Source organism: Rhinopithecus roxellana, chromosome 8, assembly GCF_007565055.1.
Source record: "Rhinopithecus roxellana isolate Shanxi Qingling chromosome 8, ASM756505v1, whole genome shotgun sequence".
Taxonomy (NCBI): Eukaryota; Metazoa; Chordata; class Mammalia; order Primates; family Cercopithecidae; genus Rhinopithecus; species Rhinopithecus roxellana.
The window spans coordinates 96061377-96084290 of record NC_044556.1 but is presented as its reverse complement, the minus strand read 5'-3'; the positions used below and the strand labels follow the sequence as shown (position 1 = coordinate 96084290).

At 42.1% G+C, this 22914-nt stretch overlaps 1 protein-coding gene across 12 annotated transcripts in view; it reads right to left on the bottom strand.

Moving 5' to 3' along the window:
• The window catches only part of DISC1 (DISC1 scaffold protein), a 411890-nt gene that overhangs the window by 296246 nt on the left and 92730 nt on the right, over nt 1-22914 (bottom strand). The window contains exons 4-5 of one of the 12 annotated variants that reach the window (XR_004058727.1): nt 15278-15408; nt 12329-13469 (exon numbers count right to left, since the gene is read on the bottom strand). The exons of 10 other annotated variants lie outside the window; for them this stretch is intronic. Coding sequence is in view for 1 of the 2 variants with exons in the window: in XM_010374064.2 (XP_010372366.1) it covers nt 15461-15507 (47 nt within the window). In the remaining variant the exon portion in view is untranslated. Of the gene's footprint in view, nt 1-12328; nt 13470-15277; nt 15409-15430; nt 15508-22914 lie in introns of those variants that run through there. One more of the 12 variants, XM_010374064.2, reaches the window with a different exon arrangement.

The following is a 22914-nucleotide window of genomic DNA, read 5'->3' as shown; positions in this document are numbered from 1 at the left end:
AAGTAGCCAAGTGCAGTGGCACATGCCTGTAGTCTCAGCTATTCAGGAGGCTGAGGTGGGAGGATGGCTTAAGCCCAGGAGGCAGAGGTTGTAGTGAGCCAATATCACACCACTGCACTCCAGCCTGGGCAACAAACCCAGACCCTGACTCAAAATAAAATAAAATAAAATAAAAATAAAAATAAGACAAATGAATGAATGTTTCAGTTTGGATGAGGAATAAGATAAGCATAGAAAATAACAACCATTTTATGAGCACTGCTATGTGCCAAGCACATTGCTACATATCAATCATTTTATCCTCACAATGATCCCATGAGAGAGTGGTGACTCCCACTTTGGAAATGAAAGACAGAAGCCTATAGAAAGTTTGAGAAAATTTTCAAAATTAGTCACACAGCTATGTGGATTCAGAAACAAAGCCAAGGTCTGTCTAACTCCAAACCTATGTTCTTAACCTCTGTGTTCTTTCTACAGGAAAGATTCTATGCTGTCACTGTGACATATCTGGAAATACATATTTGCATGCCTTATACAAATGCAAACTATTCTATCAACTCATTTTCCACCATGTCCACCTCTTTCCCATCGGTAGCCAAAAGAAACAAACAAAAAAACTCTCAAAAATGGAAACAGCCTCAGATCCAATTCTAGGGGAATGGTTAAGTAAATTATGGTATATCCACTCATAGAAGGGTATGCAGTAAGTCAAAGAACAGTTAGGAAAACAGGAAATATTTTAATATTACAAAATAAATCAGGATACAAAATATGTAAATATTATCTGTACTTTTTATTAAAAGTATGTTTTTTTTAAAAGTCCCAGGGAAGAACTAAGAGTTTTGGCAATCAATCAGTCAGTGTGATTACGAGTGACTTTATCTCAATTTCTCTACTTACAAAGCCAGCTACAAAATTTGAGTTGTTTATTGTTTAGAAAATTATTGTATTATTAAAATAACCTACAGGTTACTTATGCCACTCTTTGATTTCTGCATAAAAATGGAGATTTGGTTTCTTCAAATGCTTAATGCTAAACAGCTTAGGGTAAGCTTGGTTTCCATAGCTCATAGATCTTTTCAGTGAACGCCAAAGAGGATTTTTAGAAATGCTGTATTTTAAGCTTGCCCAATGTGTGGAAAGAAGACTGGGAAATCATTTTGTTGTGATATGAAAGGAAAAACAAACCTCTGGAGATGATACAAAAATTTTGGAAGACAAGCAATAATTTAACTGTGTTATCTGCCCACTCAGCACTTAGCCTATTGCCTTGTTCTTGATACATATTTGTTGCTTTGCTGACACATTTCAGTGGGATATGTGGTTCTGAAGCAAGTGTTCTTCCCCAGCAAGAATTTGCCAAGTAAACTAGTTAAGTTGTGAATGACTAAAATAGAAAAAGTACTTACACCAGGTCTTGAGTGTGTCATATGACTGGCAAGCTCTAGCAAGCTCATGTGTGTGCATGTGTGCGTGTGGGTGTGTGTGAGAGAGAGAGAGCACGCGTGCACATGATGCCAATAGGCCTTGCAAACATGCTTATAGTTGCTGTTTATAGACAACACAAAAAACACAAAATTTCTCAGGATCACAGGCTTCTGAAGAACGGGCTTGATTATGGGCTCCTCCAAAATACTCATTGCCCCACCACTTCAAAGAGATTCACAATAAAATGTTCTATCACCAAATGTCAATCATCAAATGTCCCAGGGAAGTAAATGACCAACTGAATTTTTGCTACTTTTCATTAAACCCTCAGATTTTCAGAACTATACATTGTTTCTACAAGTATGTCTTCATGATGCTATGGAAAAGTGAATCACTTATATATGTGGTCCAAGCTCATGGTTCAGACTCAGGGATGGAGGCATCTTCACTCACAACTGTCCAGGCAAGAGAAATGAGTTTGTCCACTTCTTTTTAAGTGCAATAGAAAGTGCTCACAAACACTCCCACCATCACCACCACCACCACTACCACCACCACCACCACCAGTCAGGTCATCACCATCACCACTCCTACTACCCCCACCACCACTTCAGCCATCACCACCACCAATACCCCTATCACCAACACCACCACTTTTACCATCACCACTCCCCAACCATCATGACTATCACCACCACCCCTCCCATCATCACCATAACTCATACCACCACCACCACCACCACTACTCATGGCACCACCACCACTCCCACAATCACCACCACCACTACCACTCCTACCATCACCACCACTATGACTTCTCCCACCACTACCACTACCATCATCACTCCCACCATCACCAGCACTGCCACAACCACCACCACTCCTACCATCAGCACCACCATCACCAGCACTGCCACAACCACTACCACTCCTATCCTCACCACCACTACCACTACCACTACCACCATCACTCCCACCATCACCAGCACTGCCACAACCACCACCACTTCTACCATCATCACCACTACAACTACCACTATCACTCCCACCATCACCAGCACTGCCACAGCCACTACCACTCCTACAATCACCACCATCACCACCACTCCTACAACCATAACCACCACTTCTATAGACACCAGTACTCTTACCATCACCACCACCAATCACTACCACTACCACCATTCCTACTGCAATCACCACCATTCCTACCATCACCACCACTTCTACCATCACCACCACTCTTGCCATTACCACCACTCCCACCATCACCACCACTCTTGCCATCACCACCAACACTCCTACCATTACCACCACCTCTACCATCACCACCACTCCTACGTACCATCACCAGCAACACTCCCACACTCTTCCTCAGCAAGAATCTGCCAAGTAAACATCACCACCACTTCTACCATCACCACCACTATCACTCCTACCACTACTATCACCACCACTTCTACCACTACCACCATCACCAACTCTGCTACAATAACCACCATTCCTACCATCACCACCACCACTATCACCACTACCACTGCTTCTACCATTACCACTACTACTCCTACCACAATGACTACACCACTCCTAACACTACCACCATCACCAACAACACTGCTACAACCACCACCATTCCTACCATCACCACCACCACTCCTATCACCACCAGCACCACTTCTACCATTACCACCACTGCCACGGTTCCCACTACCATTACTTACACCACCAACTCCACTCTCACATTTACTATCATCAGCACCACGACCACTGCTATTATCACCTCCAGTAGCATTCCAACCACTATCACCACTGTCACAATACTACTATCACCTCTGCTTATTAGTAGAAAGAGCAAATTATCCAACTTTCTACCTGTTTATTAAGATATATGCACTGAAAGCATTTACTGGAGAAAAATGAACATTCCTTAGATCATATCCAAGTAGCCATAATACAGAGAACCCAACAGAAATAGCAAAAGACAAAATGCCACTCAGCCACACAATGAAAAATACCAAAAAAGACACACATCAAAATATGAATGGTGGCCATGTCTACAAAGGATCTCTACAAAGGATATTTTTCTTTTACTTATACTGTATATCTCAATGCCTACATATTTTTACAATGATTATGCATTGTTTAAATAATTTTTTTAATTTCTAGTTTCAGAAATGAAAGATAATTTCCAACTGGTATCTTCAGGCATTTCTAAGTAGGATTCTGTCTGGAATCGATTTGCATAAATTATGAAGCCAAACAGAGCTGGGTCTGAATTCCTGCTGGGGCACTTCTCATCTCTGTGACCTTTCTGATTGATACAATGGACATGAGGTTGCAAAAAAATTCATGATGTGATGTATGAGAAACCCTAGGCACATAGATGGCTAATTTTCATTATCTGTCAAGCCTTGCTATGCTATCAAATTCAACTGTAAAGTATGCACCCACCCACCTTTCTCATATAGCCTTCAAGTTAATACAGTCTTGGAAAGTCCTCATGACAGTAGAGGGCAAGAGAGGACTTTATGGCTGACCAGGGGTCCAAGGCATTCATACTATAGGGTCAGGATTTAAGAGCATGAGTTCTGTAAAAGCTGTCTCAAGTCAAACTCTAATTTTACTCTTTACTAGCTACATGATCTTGAACAAGTCAGAATCTCTCTAAGACTCAGTCTCCTCAACAGTGAAAGGGACAGTGAAACTACACCTAGCTGGTGACTTTGTTGTAACTCTTGAGAGCAGACTGTCTGGCTCAGGGTTTGCAGAGTGTCAGGGAGAGCCATTGCCATGGCTGTGAGGCAGGGGAAGAAATATTCCAATTAAAGATGCTTTATTAGTCAACTTGCTAAAATTATGCCCAAACAGAATATGTGCTAAGAAAGCAGCTTTTGCAAAAACTGAATAGACTGTATCTCTTGGTGGCACTTCTCAGTTAATTTGAAAACTTTTGTAAAATTCACAGGTCTTTCAGTGCACAAAACTAACATAACCTTGATATATTAATAAAAATGTAACAAAGTTTTAAGAGTGATACAGACGTAGGAGGTGGGGCTCAGACACCAGGTCTAATTGAGGACTGGTTAAAACAGGGAGGCAATGGAAGCACCTTTTCAAAGACACACCCAGCATGCCATGTCAGTTTACCATTGCCATGGCAACATCTGAGAGTTTCCGCCCCTTTCCATGGCAATGATCCAACAATGCAGAAGTTACCACCCTCTTCCTAGAAATTTTTGCATGAACTACCTCTTAATTTGCAAGTAATTAAATGTGGGTATAAAAATGACTGCAGAACTGCCTTTAAGCTGCAGGAGCAATCACAGAACTATACCACTGCCACTTCAGTAAAGCTGTTTTCTTCTACTACCAGTCTTGTCCTTGAATTCTTTCCTGGGCAAAGCCAAGAACCCTCCTGGGCTAAGCCCCAATTTGGGGCTTGCCTCTCCTGCATCAATACTGCCTAAAAACTGGGCTACAACAGAATATCCTTTCAAGGTCCCTTCTTAATCCTTACAATATTAAAGTGAGATTCAGGAACCCAAGCCTGGAACCCAGAACTTCCATTTTCCCATTTTGGGTTATACAGGGAAATGTGATAGATCAGGCCTACACACAAAACTGTGATTCTTTTTAGCCATTTAAAAATATGTAAACTCTGAAAGAGAAACTCTTATTTAAAATGTAAAGGCAGGCTCTCCTACATAAGAATAATTTTACACCATATTCTTCATTCTAATTGAATTTAGATGTATGTTCAGTCATCACCAAAATGGGTTAATTACTTAGGCTACAACTAACTCACTTAGCAATCTAGGTGCACAGCTGATAAATGACCAATTCTGTGTAATGAATATTGAAGTTTATTAGATATAGTCTAAGAAAGAAATTAAAAGGATAATTCTTTATAGCATACTATCACATCCTACCCCAGCCTACCAACAAGGCCATGGGAAATTTCTGGCAAGCAATCCACCAACTTACACATTCAGCCAGTGGTTCTTGGGCCAATTCCATATTAACAGTAACTTTGTAGAAACTGCACTTTTGAAAAATGTTTTATTGAGTGCTGTGTTCACTAACCACATTTGGGTGACAAGATCAATAGAAGCCCAAACCTCAGCGTTGCACAATATACCCTTGTCGCAAACCTGCACAACATGTACCCCCTGAATCTAAAATTTAAAACTAAAAAATAAAAATACAAGGTCAATGTGAGTGGCTGCAGGAATGTGGGGGAAAAAATAAAATCCAAATGGTCACTTTTTCGGTTTCTCCTTCATTGGCTTCTTTATCCTTCTGCATGTCTACAAGGGATTTTGGACACTGGAAACACTATTGGCACTTAGGCTATTTTTGGAATCATACAAATGAACGAATTCAAACGCCATTCATTATTTCTCTCTACTGGTTTTTGGTTGCAGCCAGTGTTCACTATTAAACTGGACATGGCATTTAATTCGTTCCTATGAATAGATTTTTCATGAGTAATTTGCTCTGCTGGTGTTTTCACAAAAAATTAGCTGGACATATCTGCTTGTCAGTGCTCAAAACCAACAGGCTCTCTCACCCTTTTAGTGGTAATCGCTGCAGCCTGTAATCTTTTAAGACATAATTTTTTTTTGTAGAATATTTTTCAGCACATTCATCTCTAATAGAATTCAGAGTATGAGAGGAGCACTAGTGAGCAACCACCATCATCATTATTTTTTAAAATGTAATTCAAACCACATTGATGTGTATATCCCTTTCTGGGAATGGACAAATGGAACACACCAGTGTTAGGCCCAAAGCCAAGTGGGTTGTACAAAATTGGTCTCTGGCTAATGACATGGCACAGGAACAGCTTAAATTCTTTGAGTGACGTAAAGGTATCAAGATACAACAGCTAGTGAAAAAAAAAAAAAAAAACCCTAGAGGATTAAATAAAATATTTCCACTAGCCTGAGCTATTCCAATTTGGATGAAATCCAATCAGAAGGCATAAAGCATTCTAGAATATTAGTTTCTTGGAACAAAGCAGAATTAAGTTATTTTCTTTTGGCTGAAGAACAGCAATACAAATAAAACAGTGACCTTCAATTCAAAGGCAATGTTAACAGAGAGAAATCACAAAACAGCAGTCAGTGATAAGAATAACTAACAAAGAGCAATGCTTCTAGCACACTGTGAACCTGCATATGTACTGGACTCAAATATGCCTCTATAAATACTAAGGAGAAGCTGAAAGATACACTGTAGAAGGCTCTGTGGGACACATTTTAGAAGTACCTTCTCAAACTCCTCAGATGACATGCAGATTTTAGAAATAAAATTTCATTAAATGGGGACATTCTCCAGAGCAAAAATGCAATAGTAACAGAATGCAGATGGAAGAAAGACCTCAGGTCCTTGGTAGAACCAACTAAGTTCACCTTGTGGTTTCACATCAAGCAGTTACACCCTTGGCCATTAGGCTCTTCACTGGTTAAGTGTATAACTCCAAGGACAGAGCTCCAAGACCTCTGAGCTACAAAAATAAGAGTAGTTGGCAGTTCAGTGACTCTTACTAGGTATTAAAGCCTAACTCCTGGATACAGATGGGAACTCCTGGTAGGCGCTATCCAGGAGTATGAGGACTAAGCCAGAGGCCCCTGAAGACAGCGGGTGATTGTGCCTTGTTGGTGGCCACCTCCCCAGCATCTACTGCACTGTGTGCTGTAAAAGGCAGTTAAGATTTATAAAATGAGTGAGAAGACAGTCTCACTTTAACAAGAGACATTCTCTTTAGACACTTTAAAAAACAAATCTTGGCTTTATAATGCTTTATGCTAGCATCTTAAAGATTAACATCATAGATTGCACAAAATGTGATCCTAAAGATAAACCTCTGAAGATGAATAAAATGTAAACACGTAAAGGGATGCAGCACGATTCCCCCATCTTTGTATGAAATCCTCTAGTATATGAAAAAAATCAAATCTTAAAACTGATTTATCTACTTAAGAGTTAGGAGACCCAGATTTTAGTCCTGGATTCATCCTAAACAATCTTGTAATATAATTTTAGGGTTTTTTTTTTTTTTTTTACCACCCCCCTACCCCCTCCCCTTTTTTTTAGACAGAGTCTCACTCGGTCACCCAGGCTGGAGTGCAGTGGTGCGATCACAGCTCACTGCAGCCTCGAACTCCTAGACTCAAGTGATCCTCCCACCTCAGCCTCCCAAAGCGCTGGGATTCCAAGGCGTGAACCACCACCACACCAGGCCTTATTTAACGCCTCTAAGAGCCAGTTTACTCATCTCACATATGAAAAATAACACTAGACCAACTTGTGCCACCAGATTATTGTAAAATGGCGAGAGAAGGATGCCTGTGAAGATTTTTGAAAAATACAAGTAGAAGAATTGTTACAAAAGTAAAAATGATTCCAAGAGATTGCTGTCATGGGTTTAATTGCCTCTTGATTCAGATTTAATTCTACTCAAGGGGTGTCTCTCTGAACCTCAGCCTCTATTCAGTGTGTCCAACACCTACAGGACTGTCAAACAGAGGAGGAATTAATGGCCAGTCTTGCCCAGTGTTTACTTCTTCAAAATGTAAAATGTCCATCCCTAACCCCTGTCCTAACTCGCTCTCTGTCCTCCATTCACACATGTAGGACATGCAGCAGTCTCTCTTTAGGGCCCCAGGAATCAGTGGTTCTGAACCACCTGGAAGTCATAAAGCCCTCTGAGGAATACTGGGACATGTTGATATACAAAATTCTATCTTATGCACTAGCAAAAATATCAGTAACAGACAATAAGAATCCATTATAGGTGTGCAATGTAAAATTAGAGTGAGAAGCATAGGCGTCCATGAAAAATAAAAGAAAGAGCAAGCTATAACACAAGAGATGATAGTTTCTGAGCATTCCATGGATAATCATTTGCTATGAATTCATCCATTTTATCATCTTGCAGACACCTGAAGACAAGCAGAAGCAGGCATGGATGTGCTGGTGTTTTAAGAAAAGAATTAGAATATTGCGACTGCATTACTATGCCCGCCTTATTCTGAGGTTGATTCTATTCACCTGAGAGTCCTCTCTTAATGAATAATCCTGAATAGTTACACACCAGATTCTTGCAGGGGAGGGTAAAATCTCACCGCAGACCCTTATTTATCCATCATAGGCTAAGAGAGAGATCATGGATGTGATTATAGATATTTCTAGAAAGATGATGCAGTACATCCATCTCTCTTCTCTTGATATTCTAAAACCACTTCCTGAATTAAGACAAAGCAGTTAATGGAACCAGATCATGTGGCCACTTATAAAACTGCCTTTGCCCACACGCATTTTGGAGTGATACTATCAGTTTATAAGGACTGGCCCCTGTGTGTCAACTGCTTTTGAGAATATTGTCTTTTACATTATGTAGGGAGGGAATACAGCCCATCTTCCCTGCCCTTAGGTATCCATGAGGAGGGGTTTTCCCTGTTGCCCCACCACTTTCATCTGTCTAGGGAGACGGAGTGAACTTCCCCATTGGTAAACTGGGACATAAGACTGAGCATGTTTAACTCAGTGCTTCCTCTCTCCCTCCTTGGTGGAGGCCAGGTGACCTTGGGCAGCACTCATTTGCTCTGCTCCTCCAGAAACTCAGGTTTACAAGGCCAGGCCTCAAAAAAAAAGGTGCCTGCAGCTCATCACTGCCCACAGCTGCATGGGCAATTCTTGTTCTGGGGTTTGGTATTAGGAAGGCCATTGCTGCCATATACCCAAGCTACATTCTATAATGTTATGTTCTCAGGAACAATGCTGGTATTTACATTTCCATCTTCTTCATGCCTTCATGTTATCTCTCACTTGGTTCATAACACGGAAAAGCAAAATGTTATTTTGGGGCTGTGCCTGTTATTAAGCTATTGTCTCTCCCCTCTAAACGTGTCTTTTTATCTTCTGTTTTGTGATGCTGAGGCTGGACCTCTGTAGACCAACCATGTTTCTGACTTTGCAGCCAGCTCCAAAGAGACTGTAAGGCTGAAGGAGGAAAGGGAATGTGCTCCTTCCTGTCTGCTCCCTGCTTTCAGCTTCTTGCTCCTATCTGCCACTCCCTAACAATAGGCTACACCATTTCAGTGTGCAGTTTCTCCAGCACTCATAGGACCAGTCTCATTCCCTCAAAGACACCATCCCCGAGATCGGCTAGTGTCATCCTCTTGGGCATATGGACCCAGCCCAGTAGGGCCTTTAGTCAGCTCAGGCAGCACTAACTGAAGTTTTCTCAGCAAACTGGGAAAATACCAACAATGCAGGACAGGCAAGCCCCCAAACTGGGGCTTAGCCCAGGAAGGTTCTTGACTTCACCCAGGAAAGAATTCAAGGGCGACCTGGTGGTGTGAGACAGCAATCATCTTTAATGAAGGATACTGCTCCTTGCAGAGCAGGGCTAACTCATAGGCAGCATGCACAGAGTCAGCAACATATGGGCTCTCGGAACTGTGTTTATTCCCACTTTCAATTACATGCAAATTAAGGGTGAGCTAATGCAAATTGAAGGGGTGGGTTATTTAGAACTTTCTAGAAAAGGGGCAGTAACTTCTGGGTTGTGGCCATGGCATTTGCAAACTGTCATGAGGCTGGTGGGATGTCTTATGCTAATGAACAATGAGGGCAGCTAGGGATGGCTTTTGTCGCCATCTGCTGGTTTGCGCCAGTTTCTTCACTTGACCCCGTCTGGACCAGATCCTGTTTGGGTCAGCAGTGTTGTGAACACAAAACAAGTCCTGCCAGTTTCCTACCTCACCACCATTATTCCAGTCTTCCATTCATCTCTTCTTCCCTTTCCTGGCAGACAGACTTCTGCAGCCACTGGGGCTGTTGGGGTGAGGAAAGGCAAGAACCGATGTTTCACTCTCTCCCTCCCTTCTTCCTCCCTCTGTTTTGGTGGTTGTGGGGTGGGCTACACCTGCTTACCCCAACAACCAGGAGCATTTGGTGGCAAGTTTATTGCGCCCAGTGCTGATGTCTGGACAATTAATTCCCTAGGTCAGTGGCTTTCAGTTTGTGACAGTGACTCCAGGAAGGAAATTCACCATGACCCGGTATATACATGGAACAAAAATGCAGCCCACTCTGATATTGTATTTGTTCTATTCTAGTTCATTAAAAGTGAATGTTGGTCTTCATCCTTTAAATGGATATTGTCACCTGCCAACGGATTGGACCAGTATTTTGAGCGACTGCCTTTGTACTTCGTTTGGCTTTGCATGCTCAATTGGCACATCCTCTGTGTGGGGATGGGGCAGGGCTGCTTCCCTAGGCTGTCTCCTGGGATGCCCAGGGGCCCTGCTTGCCTGCCTGAGTCCTTGGGGACCTAGAAGTTTCTGGTTTTTCACAAAACAGAGGGGCTGTAGAAGAGCCTTTTCCATTATCCTGACTCTTCCACTCACTCTGATTTCTTCCTGAGGACTTCTTACTATGGTTGAAGATGGCAGTGAAGTGGCCTGTGGGTTCTAAAACCCTGCGAACACAGCCCCAAATGCGATACCAGTTTACCCTTCTTGTAGATACCCCCAAACTTCGATGTGATTGTCTTGAAGCCCTTCACCCAGGGGAGGGAACCAGCGCGCAATAACCCCTGTGCTGCAGGAGAGGGGAGGGAAAGAGTTGTCACAATGCCTTGAGCCTAGCTCTTCCCCCAAAGGCAGTCTCTTTTCTTCTTCCTTCCCTTAGTCATCCGTGTATAGACACAGGGGCAAACTTTTCCTGGAATTCCTAATCTTAGCAGTCTTCAGTAAGAGACTTGGCTTCAGAGCCTGTCCTTAAAACAGTGAGGTGCCCTGTGTCTTTTATTGTTAACTGTGGTCTATCTCCACTCAAAGTTTGGCATTTGGCATTCGGTTGTCAATGGTTATTTTACATTCTCAAGTCATTTGGTTGGGGTAGTTGTCAGGGTGGTTCTGAGAGTCAAGTGTCTAGCATAGCTTTGTTGTTACAAATGAAAAGGCCAACTCCCATTTGACCAGGTACTGTTGGCTTTCTCTACAGGATTTGGTCCACATCCATTAGTGCTCTTTGTTGTCCACATCAGTACAGGAGAGATTCCCCAGGACCTACAGGGTCGCTGTCTGTTTCCAGGATCAGTGAGTCACTCCCTCGTGGCCTGTTACAGCTCTGTGTGACCACAGAGAGGGCCACGGTGGTGTGGAAGCAGGGAGCGGGGGTCAGCCCTCGCTCTGCATCAACCACAGTGATCTCCCCAGTGATCAGCCTTTGTGGGGATGCTCGAGTCCCTCTTGATGTTCAGCTCTAGTGATTCATCATGTTCTGCGCCCACAGAATACATCCTGGAATAATGGTGGTGAGGTAGGAAACTGGCAGGACTTGTTTTGTGTTCACAACACTGCTGACCCAAACAGGATCTGGTCCAGACGGGGTCAAGTGAAGAAACTGGCGCAAACCAGCAGATGGCGACAAAAGCCATCCCTAGCTGCCCTCATTGTTCATTAGCATAAGACATCCCACCAGCCTCATGACAGTTTGCAAATGCCATGGCCACAACCCAGAAGTTACTGTCCCTTTTCTAGAAAGTTCTAAATAACCCATCCCTCAATTTGCATTAGCTCACCCTTAATTTGCATGTAATTGAAAGTGGGAATAAACACAGTTCTGAGAGTCCATACATATGTTGCTGACTCTGTGCATGCTGCCTATGAGTCAGCCCTGCTCTGCAAGGAGCAGTACCCTTCATTAAAGATGATTGCTGTCTCACACCACCAGGTCACCCTTGAATTCTTTCCTGGGTGAAATCAGGAACTTTCCTGGGCTAAGCCCCAGTTTGGGGGCTTGCCTCTCCTGCATTGTTGGTATTTTCCCAGTTTGCTAAGAAAACTTCAGTTAGTGCTGCCTGAGCTGGCTGAAGGCCCTACTGGGCTGACAGTGTCATAATTCAATTGATGAGACAAAAATCACCAGAGCAGACTGTTATAAGACAGAATAGGACCAATATTTTAAAATGTTTGCTCCGGACAGACCATCAGAGAAATCCGATATAACAGACATGCTATATGAAATGGTTAACCTTTGATGTAACCACGGGACTGCACAGAAAGAATAATGCTCACTTAAACCAGACCAGAAATAAGTTCTGTACAAAGAGTAAGGCCATCGCCAGTGCACCTGATCTCAGCAACAATTCTGGAAGCAAGGGAAGAAGACTATTGCCATTCTACAGACCTGAGTTTACAGGTCTTCCTGCAGGAGCTTCCTGCCCAGATGTTCTGCCTGCAGTTACAGTTGACCCTTGAATAACACAGGATTTAACATGCGAGTCCACTCATAGACAGACTTTTTTTCAATAAATACAGTCTGTATCGGGAGTTTCAGATCCTTAATCCAACATGGATAAAAAATACAGCATTTGCCAAATGTAAAACCTGCAGATATGGAGGACCGACTTTTCATACCCACTGAAAACAAGACTTGAGTACACGTGGATTTTGATATCCACAGGCATCCTGGAATTAATCCCCCATGGATATCAAGGGGAAACTGTAGTACATATTGCCACCAAGGGGAAAACGTTTCCTTCATAATGATCCTAAAGTCCCCCGAAGTTTAATTCCCGTAACTGACATTAATCACAGCATATTTTTCCGATTGCTTTTGGGTGGTTCCCCGCCCCCCCCCCCCCACAAAAATCTAATTGCTCCAACACAGAACAATAGTGGTTTTTTCATGCCATGACAGGGCACTGAGAAACGCGTGGGAGAAATGGCACAGTGGGCAGAAATGTCCATTTGATTTTTTTCAAGCCCATGGCCAGCATCCGAACAGCTGCTACCCTGAAATAATTTTAAAAGGGAGAGAAGCATGATGCTACCCTGATCATAAATGAGCATAGTCTTCCACACGGGTCCTCTTTTTCTTTTCATGATGTCTAAAGAAGTCGTGATCTACGCTGTGTGGATATCTATTTGTCTTGCTTTGTTTAAGTTTGGGAAGTTTTATTAATAGGAGTTTGGTTCAGGATGTTGAGGCTTCCATGGTGGATCCAAAGCGATTGGTTCCAGCTGCCAAGAAGAAAATGAATATTTCTGAGTGGAATGGACACAGAATAACATCCTTGACCGGGACTAACAGTGTTTGAAGCACTGCGATGTTTATGCTGGAGACACTTGTTCCAGTGTGGATAAGTAGAAAGATCTATTTCATAGAGCAGTCCGGGCAGAGCTGTCCGCATTCTACAGAACTCCATTTGTATCAAATACCATGGTCATTCCAGGTTAAGCACCTCTAGCATACTGTGTTTTTTACTCAAAAGTCAAGCTTCTGTCAAACATGAAAAAGAAGCCCGGATTTGGGAGGAATCTCTTCCTTTCTCTCAACAATAGTTTCCAAATATCTGAGACATCATTTTTGAGAGTCCTTAAGGTACTGCTTTTTTTTTTTTTTTTTTGAGATGGAGTCTCGCTCTATCACCCAGGCTGGAGTGTAGTGGCACGATCTCAGCTCAGTGCAAGCTCCGCCTCCCAGGTTCACGCCATTCTCCTGCCTCAGCCTCCTGAGTAGCTGGGACTACAGGCGACCGCCACCATGCCCAGCTAATTTTTTGTGTTTTTAGTAGAGACGGGGTTTCACCATGTTAGCCAGGATGGTCTTGATCTCCTGGACTCATGATCCACCCGCCTCAGTGGTGGATTCCAGGCATGAGCCACCACGCCCGGCCAAGGCAGTGCTTTTTAAGAATTTTTGTTTACTTCTTGTTTTTTTTTTTTAATTATTGTTTGTTTTCCTTTTTTTTCTCTTTTTTTTTTTTTTTTTTTTTTTTTTTTGCAACAGAGCCCTTTTTGAGATGAAATCTTACTGGACTAATAACAGATAGAAACCGAAGTACTCTAGATGAAGCTTCCCTTTCAGCCTTCCCTAAAGCATCTCTGAGGCTCCTCAGAACACAGTTTGAAAAGCACAGCCTTCTGGTGTTCTGAAGAGAATACATGGATCCAAAAATGTTGAAGAGCTGTAAATATCACCAACCCCAGGTTGCCAAGTTTCTGTTGCTGCCCAAAGTCCATATGACATAAATGAACATTTCATTGTATAAGGTCTTTAAGAAAAATAAAATATTATATCTTTTGATATAGTTTTGATATTTCTGATTTCATAAATATGCATCAAATATTAATCTCAGCCAGATTTACTTACTTGGAGCATGAAGCCAAATCCTCAACTATGGTACTAAGGATTTTATTAGAATTCTAACTTTCCAGAGAATATTTTTAAATATTTTCTTCTAATTTTTTCTCTCCTAAAAACCTTTTTTCTAGGCTGGGCGCGGTGGCTCAAGCCTGTAATCCCAGCACTTTGGGAGGCTGAGACGGGCGGATCACGAGGTCAGGAGATCGAGACCGTCCTGGCTAACACGGTGAAACCCCATCTCTACTAAAAAATACAAAAAACTAGCCGGGCGAGGTGGCGGGCGCCTGTAGTCCCAGCTACTCGGGAGGCTGAGGCAGGAGAATGGCGTAAACCCGGGAGGCGGAGCTTGCAGTGAGCTGAGATCCGGCCACTGCACTCCAGCCTGGGCGACAGAGCGAGACTCCGTCTCAAAAAAAAAAAAAAAAAAAAAAAAAAAAAAAAACCCTTTTTTCTTTTTTTTCCATCTGTAGTGTAGAAAAGAATAAAAAACAGATAACATTATCCATAATACTCCAACCAGGGACAGCCTGAGTTAATATGTTGACATAGCTCCTTTCAATCAGCATAGTTTTTATATGTATCATTTCCTCTGTTTCTCTCATCAGCCCAGCGAGGTAGGTAGAGCTAATGTTATTGTACTCATTTGGCAGATGAGGACATCATTTCTCACATCAGGACAGACCTGGCTCTGGAAAAAAAGCTGGGAAAAGTACCAGAATGGCATGCCCATTTTCCATTGTCAATTTTCACGATCCATACCCACAGTTGTTTGCTGTTCACCCCAAATGAAAATGTAACCCTTCCAGTGACTTCCTGCAGAGGTAAAGTAAATTACCTGTGGTTACTAATGCAGTCGATGTCAGAACTAGGTGTGCAACCTGAGGTGACTGGTAGCAACTTCCTCTAACAAACCTGTAAACGATACGACAACACGTTTCCTACCTGCTGCTCAGAACCACTTCTGTCCTGTGACTATCTGGGAGAAGGAAGAAACTTACGAACTTCACATTTTAGCCCTCATGCAGAAAAGCCCCAAGGGAAAAAATGGTAGAAAACTAAAAGTAGTCAAGTTTAGGGAACGGCAAAAATGAAGCATTAGAAAAGGTGAGAAGAGGCCGAGTGTGGTGGCTCACACCTGTAATCCCAGCACTTTGAGAGGTCAAAGTGGGAGGATCGCTTGAGGCCAGGCATTCAAGACCAGCCTATGCAACATAGTGAGACCTTGTCTTTATAAAAAAATTTTAAAATTAGCCAAGTGTGGTGGCATGCACCTGTAACCCCAGCTACTTGAGAGGCTGAGGCAGGAGGATCACCTGAGGCCAGGAATTTGAGGCAGCAGTGAGCTATGATCACGCCACTGCACCCCAGCCTGGACAACAAAGTGAGACCCTGTCTTAAAAAAAAAAAAATTAAAAAGAGAAAAGAAGAAAACATCCTGTGGTAAAAGCGAGGAGCAAAGAGGAGAGGAAGAGAGCTAACAAAGAGAAAAGTCAAAAGACTATAGTGGGATACATGCGAGTAACCAAGACGTTGGTAATGAAAATTCATTATGAGCAAATCTCACTTCACAATAAACTCCCAGAGGAACTAATTACGCTAAATGTTCTGGCCGTGACTTAGGGAGTAGTCATCTCTAAGTCACCCTTGGGTATATGGAAGTTGCCACGCTCAGTAGCAAACAAGGGCTGCTTCAAGTGTCTGTCTCCTGTCAGGTTAGTGTTCTACCAAGCCTGTCAATTGCAACTTATTTTGTGTTATGAGACAAGCTGGCACATTGTATAAAGGTCAAGTGGAAAACTGTCCCTTCTGCTACATCGCTGTCATCAGCTACTAAAGGTCATTCCGCCCAATACATGGCTGTGATGGAAAATAACTTTGTTTGTCTACTGTGAAATATGAAAAAGTCCCTCTGCTGTGAGCTTTCTGGTTTCTCTTTACTCTCAACAGGCATCAAATTAGCTGCGCTAAGGTTATCTAAGAAAATGATTATCTAAGAAAATAATCAGTTCGCAAATAAATTTGAACACAAAAACACAAAGATATTAAAAAGTCTACCTCTAACAGATCGAAAATATCTAAACATTTTACTGGTGAGTGTAATTTAACAAACATTCATTCTGAATGATATATAACCCAAATATTTAGCTTGCACCATCTTATTTAACTCTCCAAACAACCCTATTATCCCATTTTATAGATAGAAAAAATAAAGCTTAGGAAGAGTAATTTGTCCAAGCTTATACAGCTGGCAAATGGCAGAATTAAACTTTGAAGTCAGGTTTTTAATGAGGTTGACCTGAAAAGTGCTAATACTTTATAATTCTATTGTTAGTAGAATTATCAGCTATTAATAACGTAATAGTGATAATAAGATGATAAGAGATAATAAGATGAATTCACTTGTTCATCCAACAACCACTTCTTTTTTTTTTTTTTTTTTTTTTTTTTTTTTTTTTTTTGAGACGGAGTCTTGCTCTCTCGCCCAGGCTGGAGTACAGTGGCTGGACCTCAGCTCACTGCAAGCTCCACCTCCTGGGTTTATGCCATTCTCCTGCCTCAGCCTCCCGAGTAGCTGGGACTACAGGCACCCGCCACCTCGCCCGGCTAGTTTTTTGTATTTTTAGTAGAGACGGGGTTTCACTGTGTTAGCCAGGATGGTCTCGATCTCCTGACCTCGTGATCCGCCCGTCTCGGCCTCCCAAAGTGCTGGGATTACAGGCTTGAGCCACCGCGCCCGGCTTACAACCACTTCTTGAGAGGCTACTTTGACCAGGCACTATGCTAAGTGCTGGGCATAAAAAGTAAAAATGAGATAGGGTCTCTTTCTTTCCCCAGGAGGCTTACAGTTTGGCTAAGAGGACAGCCAATAGCTATACTGAAATACAATATGTATGAGGATAGAGAAATACACCAACCACTCAAAAGAAGGAGCACTGAAACCAAGTCTTTTTTGTTTTTTAGAGACAGGGTCTTGCTCTGTCACCCAGGCTGGAGTGTAGTGGTGTGATCATAGATCACTGCAGCCTCGACCTCCTGGGCTTAAACAATCCTCCAGTCTCAGCCTCCCACGCTTGGGACTATAGGTGCACAGAACCATGTCTGGCTAATTTTTTATAGACATGGGGTCCCACTATTTGCCCAGGCTGGTCTAGAACTCCCGGCCTCGAGTCCTTCCACCTCAGCCTTCTAAAAAGCTAGGATTGTGGCATGAACCACACCATGACCAACCAGAAACCAAGTCTGGATGACCTAGTAGGAGAAGGACGTGGTAAGTGCAGGCAGAGGTACTAAACAGTGGACAAGGTAGTACTTCAGGAACAGTTAGCCTTCGGGAACTACTGAGGGACTAAAGAGAAAGTTGTGGCCAGGCATGGTGGCTCACGCCTGTGATCCCAGCACTTTGGGAGGCCAAAGCGGGTGGATCACCTGAGGTCAGTAGTTCAATACAAGCCTGGTCAACATGGAGAAACCCCATCTCTACTAAAAATACAAAATTAGCCGGGTGTGGTGGCACATGCCTGTAATCCCAGCTGCTCGGGAGGCTGAGGTAGGATAATCGCTTGAACCCGGGAGACGGAGGTTGCGATGAGCTGAGATTGCACCATTGCACTCCAGCCTGGGCAACAAGAGCAAAACTCCATCTCAAATTAAAAAAAAAAAAAAGAGAGAGAGAGAGAGAGAAAGTTGCTTGAAGTGGGAAGGAATGGCAAGAAATGACGTTAGAAAGCTAAGCAAGGGCCAGGGCAAGAAGCTGTTTATGTCAGGCAATATTTAACATTTGTCCTGATAGTGGCGTTAGTCACACAGAGAGATGAAGTAGAAAAGCAATCGTAAATGAGTTTTAGAAAGAAGACTGGTTACAACATGAAGGATGACTGGAGAGGGATTGAAGGATGATCGAAGGATGATTTGCAGGGGGATGAAAATAGAAACCAATGACCCAATAAGAGGCAAGTGCGTGTGTCCAGACAAAACTTATGAGATCAAAGGACAGAAGGAAGAGATACTTAGGAGATAAGATCGAAAAGGTGTAGTGGCTCATGTCCCGGGAGAGCTGAAAGTCCACAATGATTCCCAGGCTTTTTTTGTTTGACTTGCCATTCATTGTAATAAGGGATATAGTGAGAGGAGCTGGGCTGAACTATAACAAAGATCGGAAACTTCTAGAGGGATGGTGGGAAAAAGAGTCTTTAGATCTTAGGTTTGACATTCTATACCATAGTATTGGGAAATAAAATGGTGCCATGAATTCAAGTCTTTTTTCTTATTAATGAGGAGATTTGACTGTCAGGAAACAAATGGACAATGAAAACAATTCTCACACTATGACAAGCAGGCAAATGAAGTAAGGAGGTCATGGAATTGTCGGAATCATTCATACAACACATAGAATTACTGAATGGTGCTCAGTCTATGGGACCTGGAGACTTTTGGCAATGAGAAGATCACTGGGGTGATCTCTCTTCTTCACTGCTGCTTATTTTCCAATTCCACTCAGTCCCTACTCTGAATACACGGCCCTTGCCACCTTGACCCACTTGATCTACCTTTCCTCATTGACAAGCAAGACTGAAATGGCCAATGCAGAACCCCACGTTTATGGCTCAGTGAGACAGAGTCAGCAAAGGAGGCAGGCCTTGGCTTTTCTGACCAGTTCAAACTGCAGTAAGGCTCCACACTCCAGATCATACACAATCAGCCTAGAGATCCCCAACTACCACTACCAACACCAAAGCAGAAAAGAACAATTCCTCCTCTAACTTTCTACCCACTCCTGAGATGCCCTTTGGTCCTGCCAAGGGCCTGCCTTCCTCCAACTGAAGACCTTGATAAACCTCCAAATATTTATACACCATAAAGGTTTTATTTCCAAGACTTGCAGGAAACTTATTCAAATTTCCCTAGAGAACTTTTTTTTTTAATGGGCCACAATTCGTCTCCCAAAGACAGGGCCTCTAGAGCTGCTGATGCATTCACACCATGCTTTGAAGTCCTCGTTGACTTGGGAATAGGAGCTGGGCCAAGCAACAGGATGAGAGAACAGCCAAAGACAAGCTGCAGAGCTTGCTAAATCTGGAAGGAACCGCCACTCCAGATTTTCTTCTGGCGTGCCTCTCTGCCATCCAGAACGTGTTGCTGGTGGATTTGATGTTGATTTTTTTATTAGACAGGATGAAAGATTTGATTAAGTACCCGGACAGTTTATAAAAACAAATTAGCTGTCCAGTCTATCACCCAGAGCAAGGAGGTCCTCGAAGGAGCACAGGTGCCATCTCATTGCCATTATGCAGAGGAAATGGACTCCATGTTTGTAAATTACCATTTTAAATGGAAAGATTAAATAGTTACCTGAGAATTGTACCTTAGCCTTCTCTGCCCATGAGGGTGAAGGCCACAAAACAGCAGAGACCCACAGAAACATAATCAGAAGACAGAAACCTTTCAATCTCTCTTTCTTCAGTCTTGTCTTTAGTATTCCATATATGTTCCATTTTCCTCCTTCCCCTTTCCATTTTTTTTCCTTCCACTCTCAAAAGCAGGATTGCCAGTTCTTTCAAAGCCCAAGCAGGGTTTCAGTTTCATTTGCTCAATGTCATCCAATGTCATGCAACAAAGCATCAGGCAGAAAACGAGAGATTCAAGGTCATGAAATTTAGACTGCAGAGGAAAAAAAATAGTTTGCCACATGAAGATGTGAAGAGTAGTCAAGCTTTAAATGCTACATTATAATTTGCAATGTTTTAATATATATTGCTTTACTTCATTTCCAATTTTTTTTTTTTTTTCAGATTGAAAGAAATCAGGCTATGTGCAAATAAGCTTCTTATTGCCAAACAGAGAAGAAGCCAAATCATTCCATCTTATTTTCTGCATGCTATTGGCGCTAACTGCTGGCAGGGAGATTTTTCAGAAGCATCCACACTTTACACAGTGTTTTCTAACATGTAGCACCCGGGGGTAGGGGGTAAGTGGTAGGTAGAAAAAGAAAAGGGAGCAAATAATTCTTCAATACCTCCAGGCACTATGCAGGCATCTCACACACATCATTATCACATTTAACCTTCCACCCACACAGCAGGGTAGGTATTATTATGCCTAGTTTATCCAGGAACAAACCAGCACTCAAGGACAGAAGACAAAACACAAGTGTGCCGCGTGGGCACACTGACATTCTGGTCTCCTCACCCAGTCCCCCTCCATTCCCAGCTGAGCTGTCCTCATCCAGAGGTACAGAGACAGTTACTAAACATTTCACAGCTCTTTGTTTGGAAACTATACCTCAACTAACAATATACTAAAATTTAAAACTAAATATGTAAATAAATGCATTAAAATTTTCACAGCTCATGAAGGTGCTTTTAGTACTGACTAGCCCAAGCTGATTAAGAGTTAATTATTTCTAACTGGCAATTCAAGTAGACATAGAAGAGTTAATTCTGCCAATTGAATTCATCAATCAGTCAATTCAGTGAGAAAATGTGGTCCAATCAGTCCCAGAGTATACAAATGTGATAACCTATTGATGGGTTGAACTTTTCCTGAGCCCAGCACATAAAGCTCCCCGAAAGACAGCCACAGTCAGACACAATCAAAGGTTACTTTGCTTCCCGGTAAACATCAGACTGAAGTCCGGAAAATCTGTTGCAAGAGGCAACTTCAAGCTAACATGTAAGACCAGGTTTTGGGACAGAAATGACTGTATTGACCAAATGAACGAACTCTGTAAGGAGTGTTTTCATTTTAATCTTCTTTATGTATTTTTAACATCCCTCATTTTTAAATTCATACGCTGCTCTCAATCATTCCTAATTGCTTCATATGTGCATGTTTCACTAGACAATGAGCACACTAGTTACAATTTTTATCTGCACTGCACCAGTTCCCCCATCTTCTCCTAAGAGATGTACCCACCTCATCACAGAGACAGACAGATAACCAGGCTTGGCTAATTACAGTACCTCATCCCTTTGGTTATAGTCATTGGTCCAAGGAGTCAGCACCTAACCCAATCCTTTCCTGAAGGTTTTCATACTGTATCCAAGAGGGGAAGTCTCTTTTTCTTCTCTAGTCATGGTGTTGTTAATTCAAAAGTCTTTAATTGTCACATGGAATAAAGTGGTGTGATCATTTTAAAATATGCCCACAAGTTCTTTGACATTAAAAAAAAATGGTCTAATTCTTCTCCCCTTGAAGATGGGACAACTTTGATGACTTGTTTCAAATGAATCCATGTGGTGGAAGTAACAACATAATTTCTTAAGATAGATTCATAAAAGATGATAGAGCTTCCTCCAGCATACTGTGTGTGCGCGCACAGCGTGTGTGAGAGACTCCCCCGTCTCTTTCTGTCTCTCTCTCTGTCTCTCTCTCTGTATCTTTCTCTCTCTCTCAATCCCTGTGTCTCTCTCTTTCTGTCTCTCTTCTCTGTCTCTCCTTGTCTCTTTCTCTCTCTCCTATCTCTTTCTCTCTCTCTCTCCTTTCTGTTTCTCTCTCTTCTCTCTTTCTCTCTCCCCCATCTCTCTCTCTTTCTCTCTGCCTCTGTTTCATACATACCTGTGAGTAGAATTGCTGAATCATATGGTGATTCTATGTTTAGCTTTTTGAAGAACCACCAAACTTTTGTCCACAATCATTGCACAATTTGGAGTTAAATTTTGTGTAAGGTGTGGGACAGGAGTCCAACTTTATTCTTTGGATGTGAAAATCGAGTTGCCCCAGCACCACCTGTTGAAATAACTATTTTCTCCCATTGAATGTACATGGCACTGCTTGTCAAAAATCAGTTGGCCACAGATATATGGGTGTATTTCTGGGATAGTTTACATTTTTCAATGTAAACTCTATTTACACGTTTCAAGGTAAAATATATTTTACATGTTTTAATGTAAAAGTCTTTCACTTCTTTGGTTATATTTATTTCCAAGTATTTTATTATTTTAAATGCTATTATAAATAGAATTATTTCTTATTTTCCATTTGGGATTGTTCATTCTAGGTAGATAAAAACATGACTGACTTTCACACCTAAAACTTCATAGAATTTGTTCATTAGCTCTAGCAGCTTTCTTGTGGATTCTTTAAGATTTTCTACATATAGGATAATGTCAACTGCAAATAGAGATAATTTTACTTGTTCCTTTCTATTATGATGACTTTTATCTATTTTGCTCTGACTATAACTTGCAGAGCAATGTTGAATAACAACAGTGAAAGCAGGCATCTCATCTTGTTCCTGATCTTGAGAAGTTCGATGTTAACTATCAATTTTCATAAATTTTTTTTATCATGTTGAGGAAGCCCCATATTATTCCTAGTTTT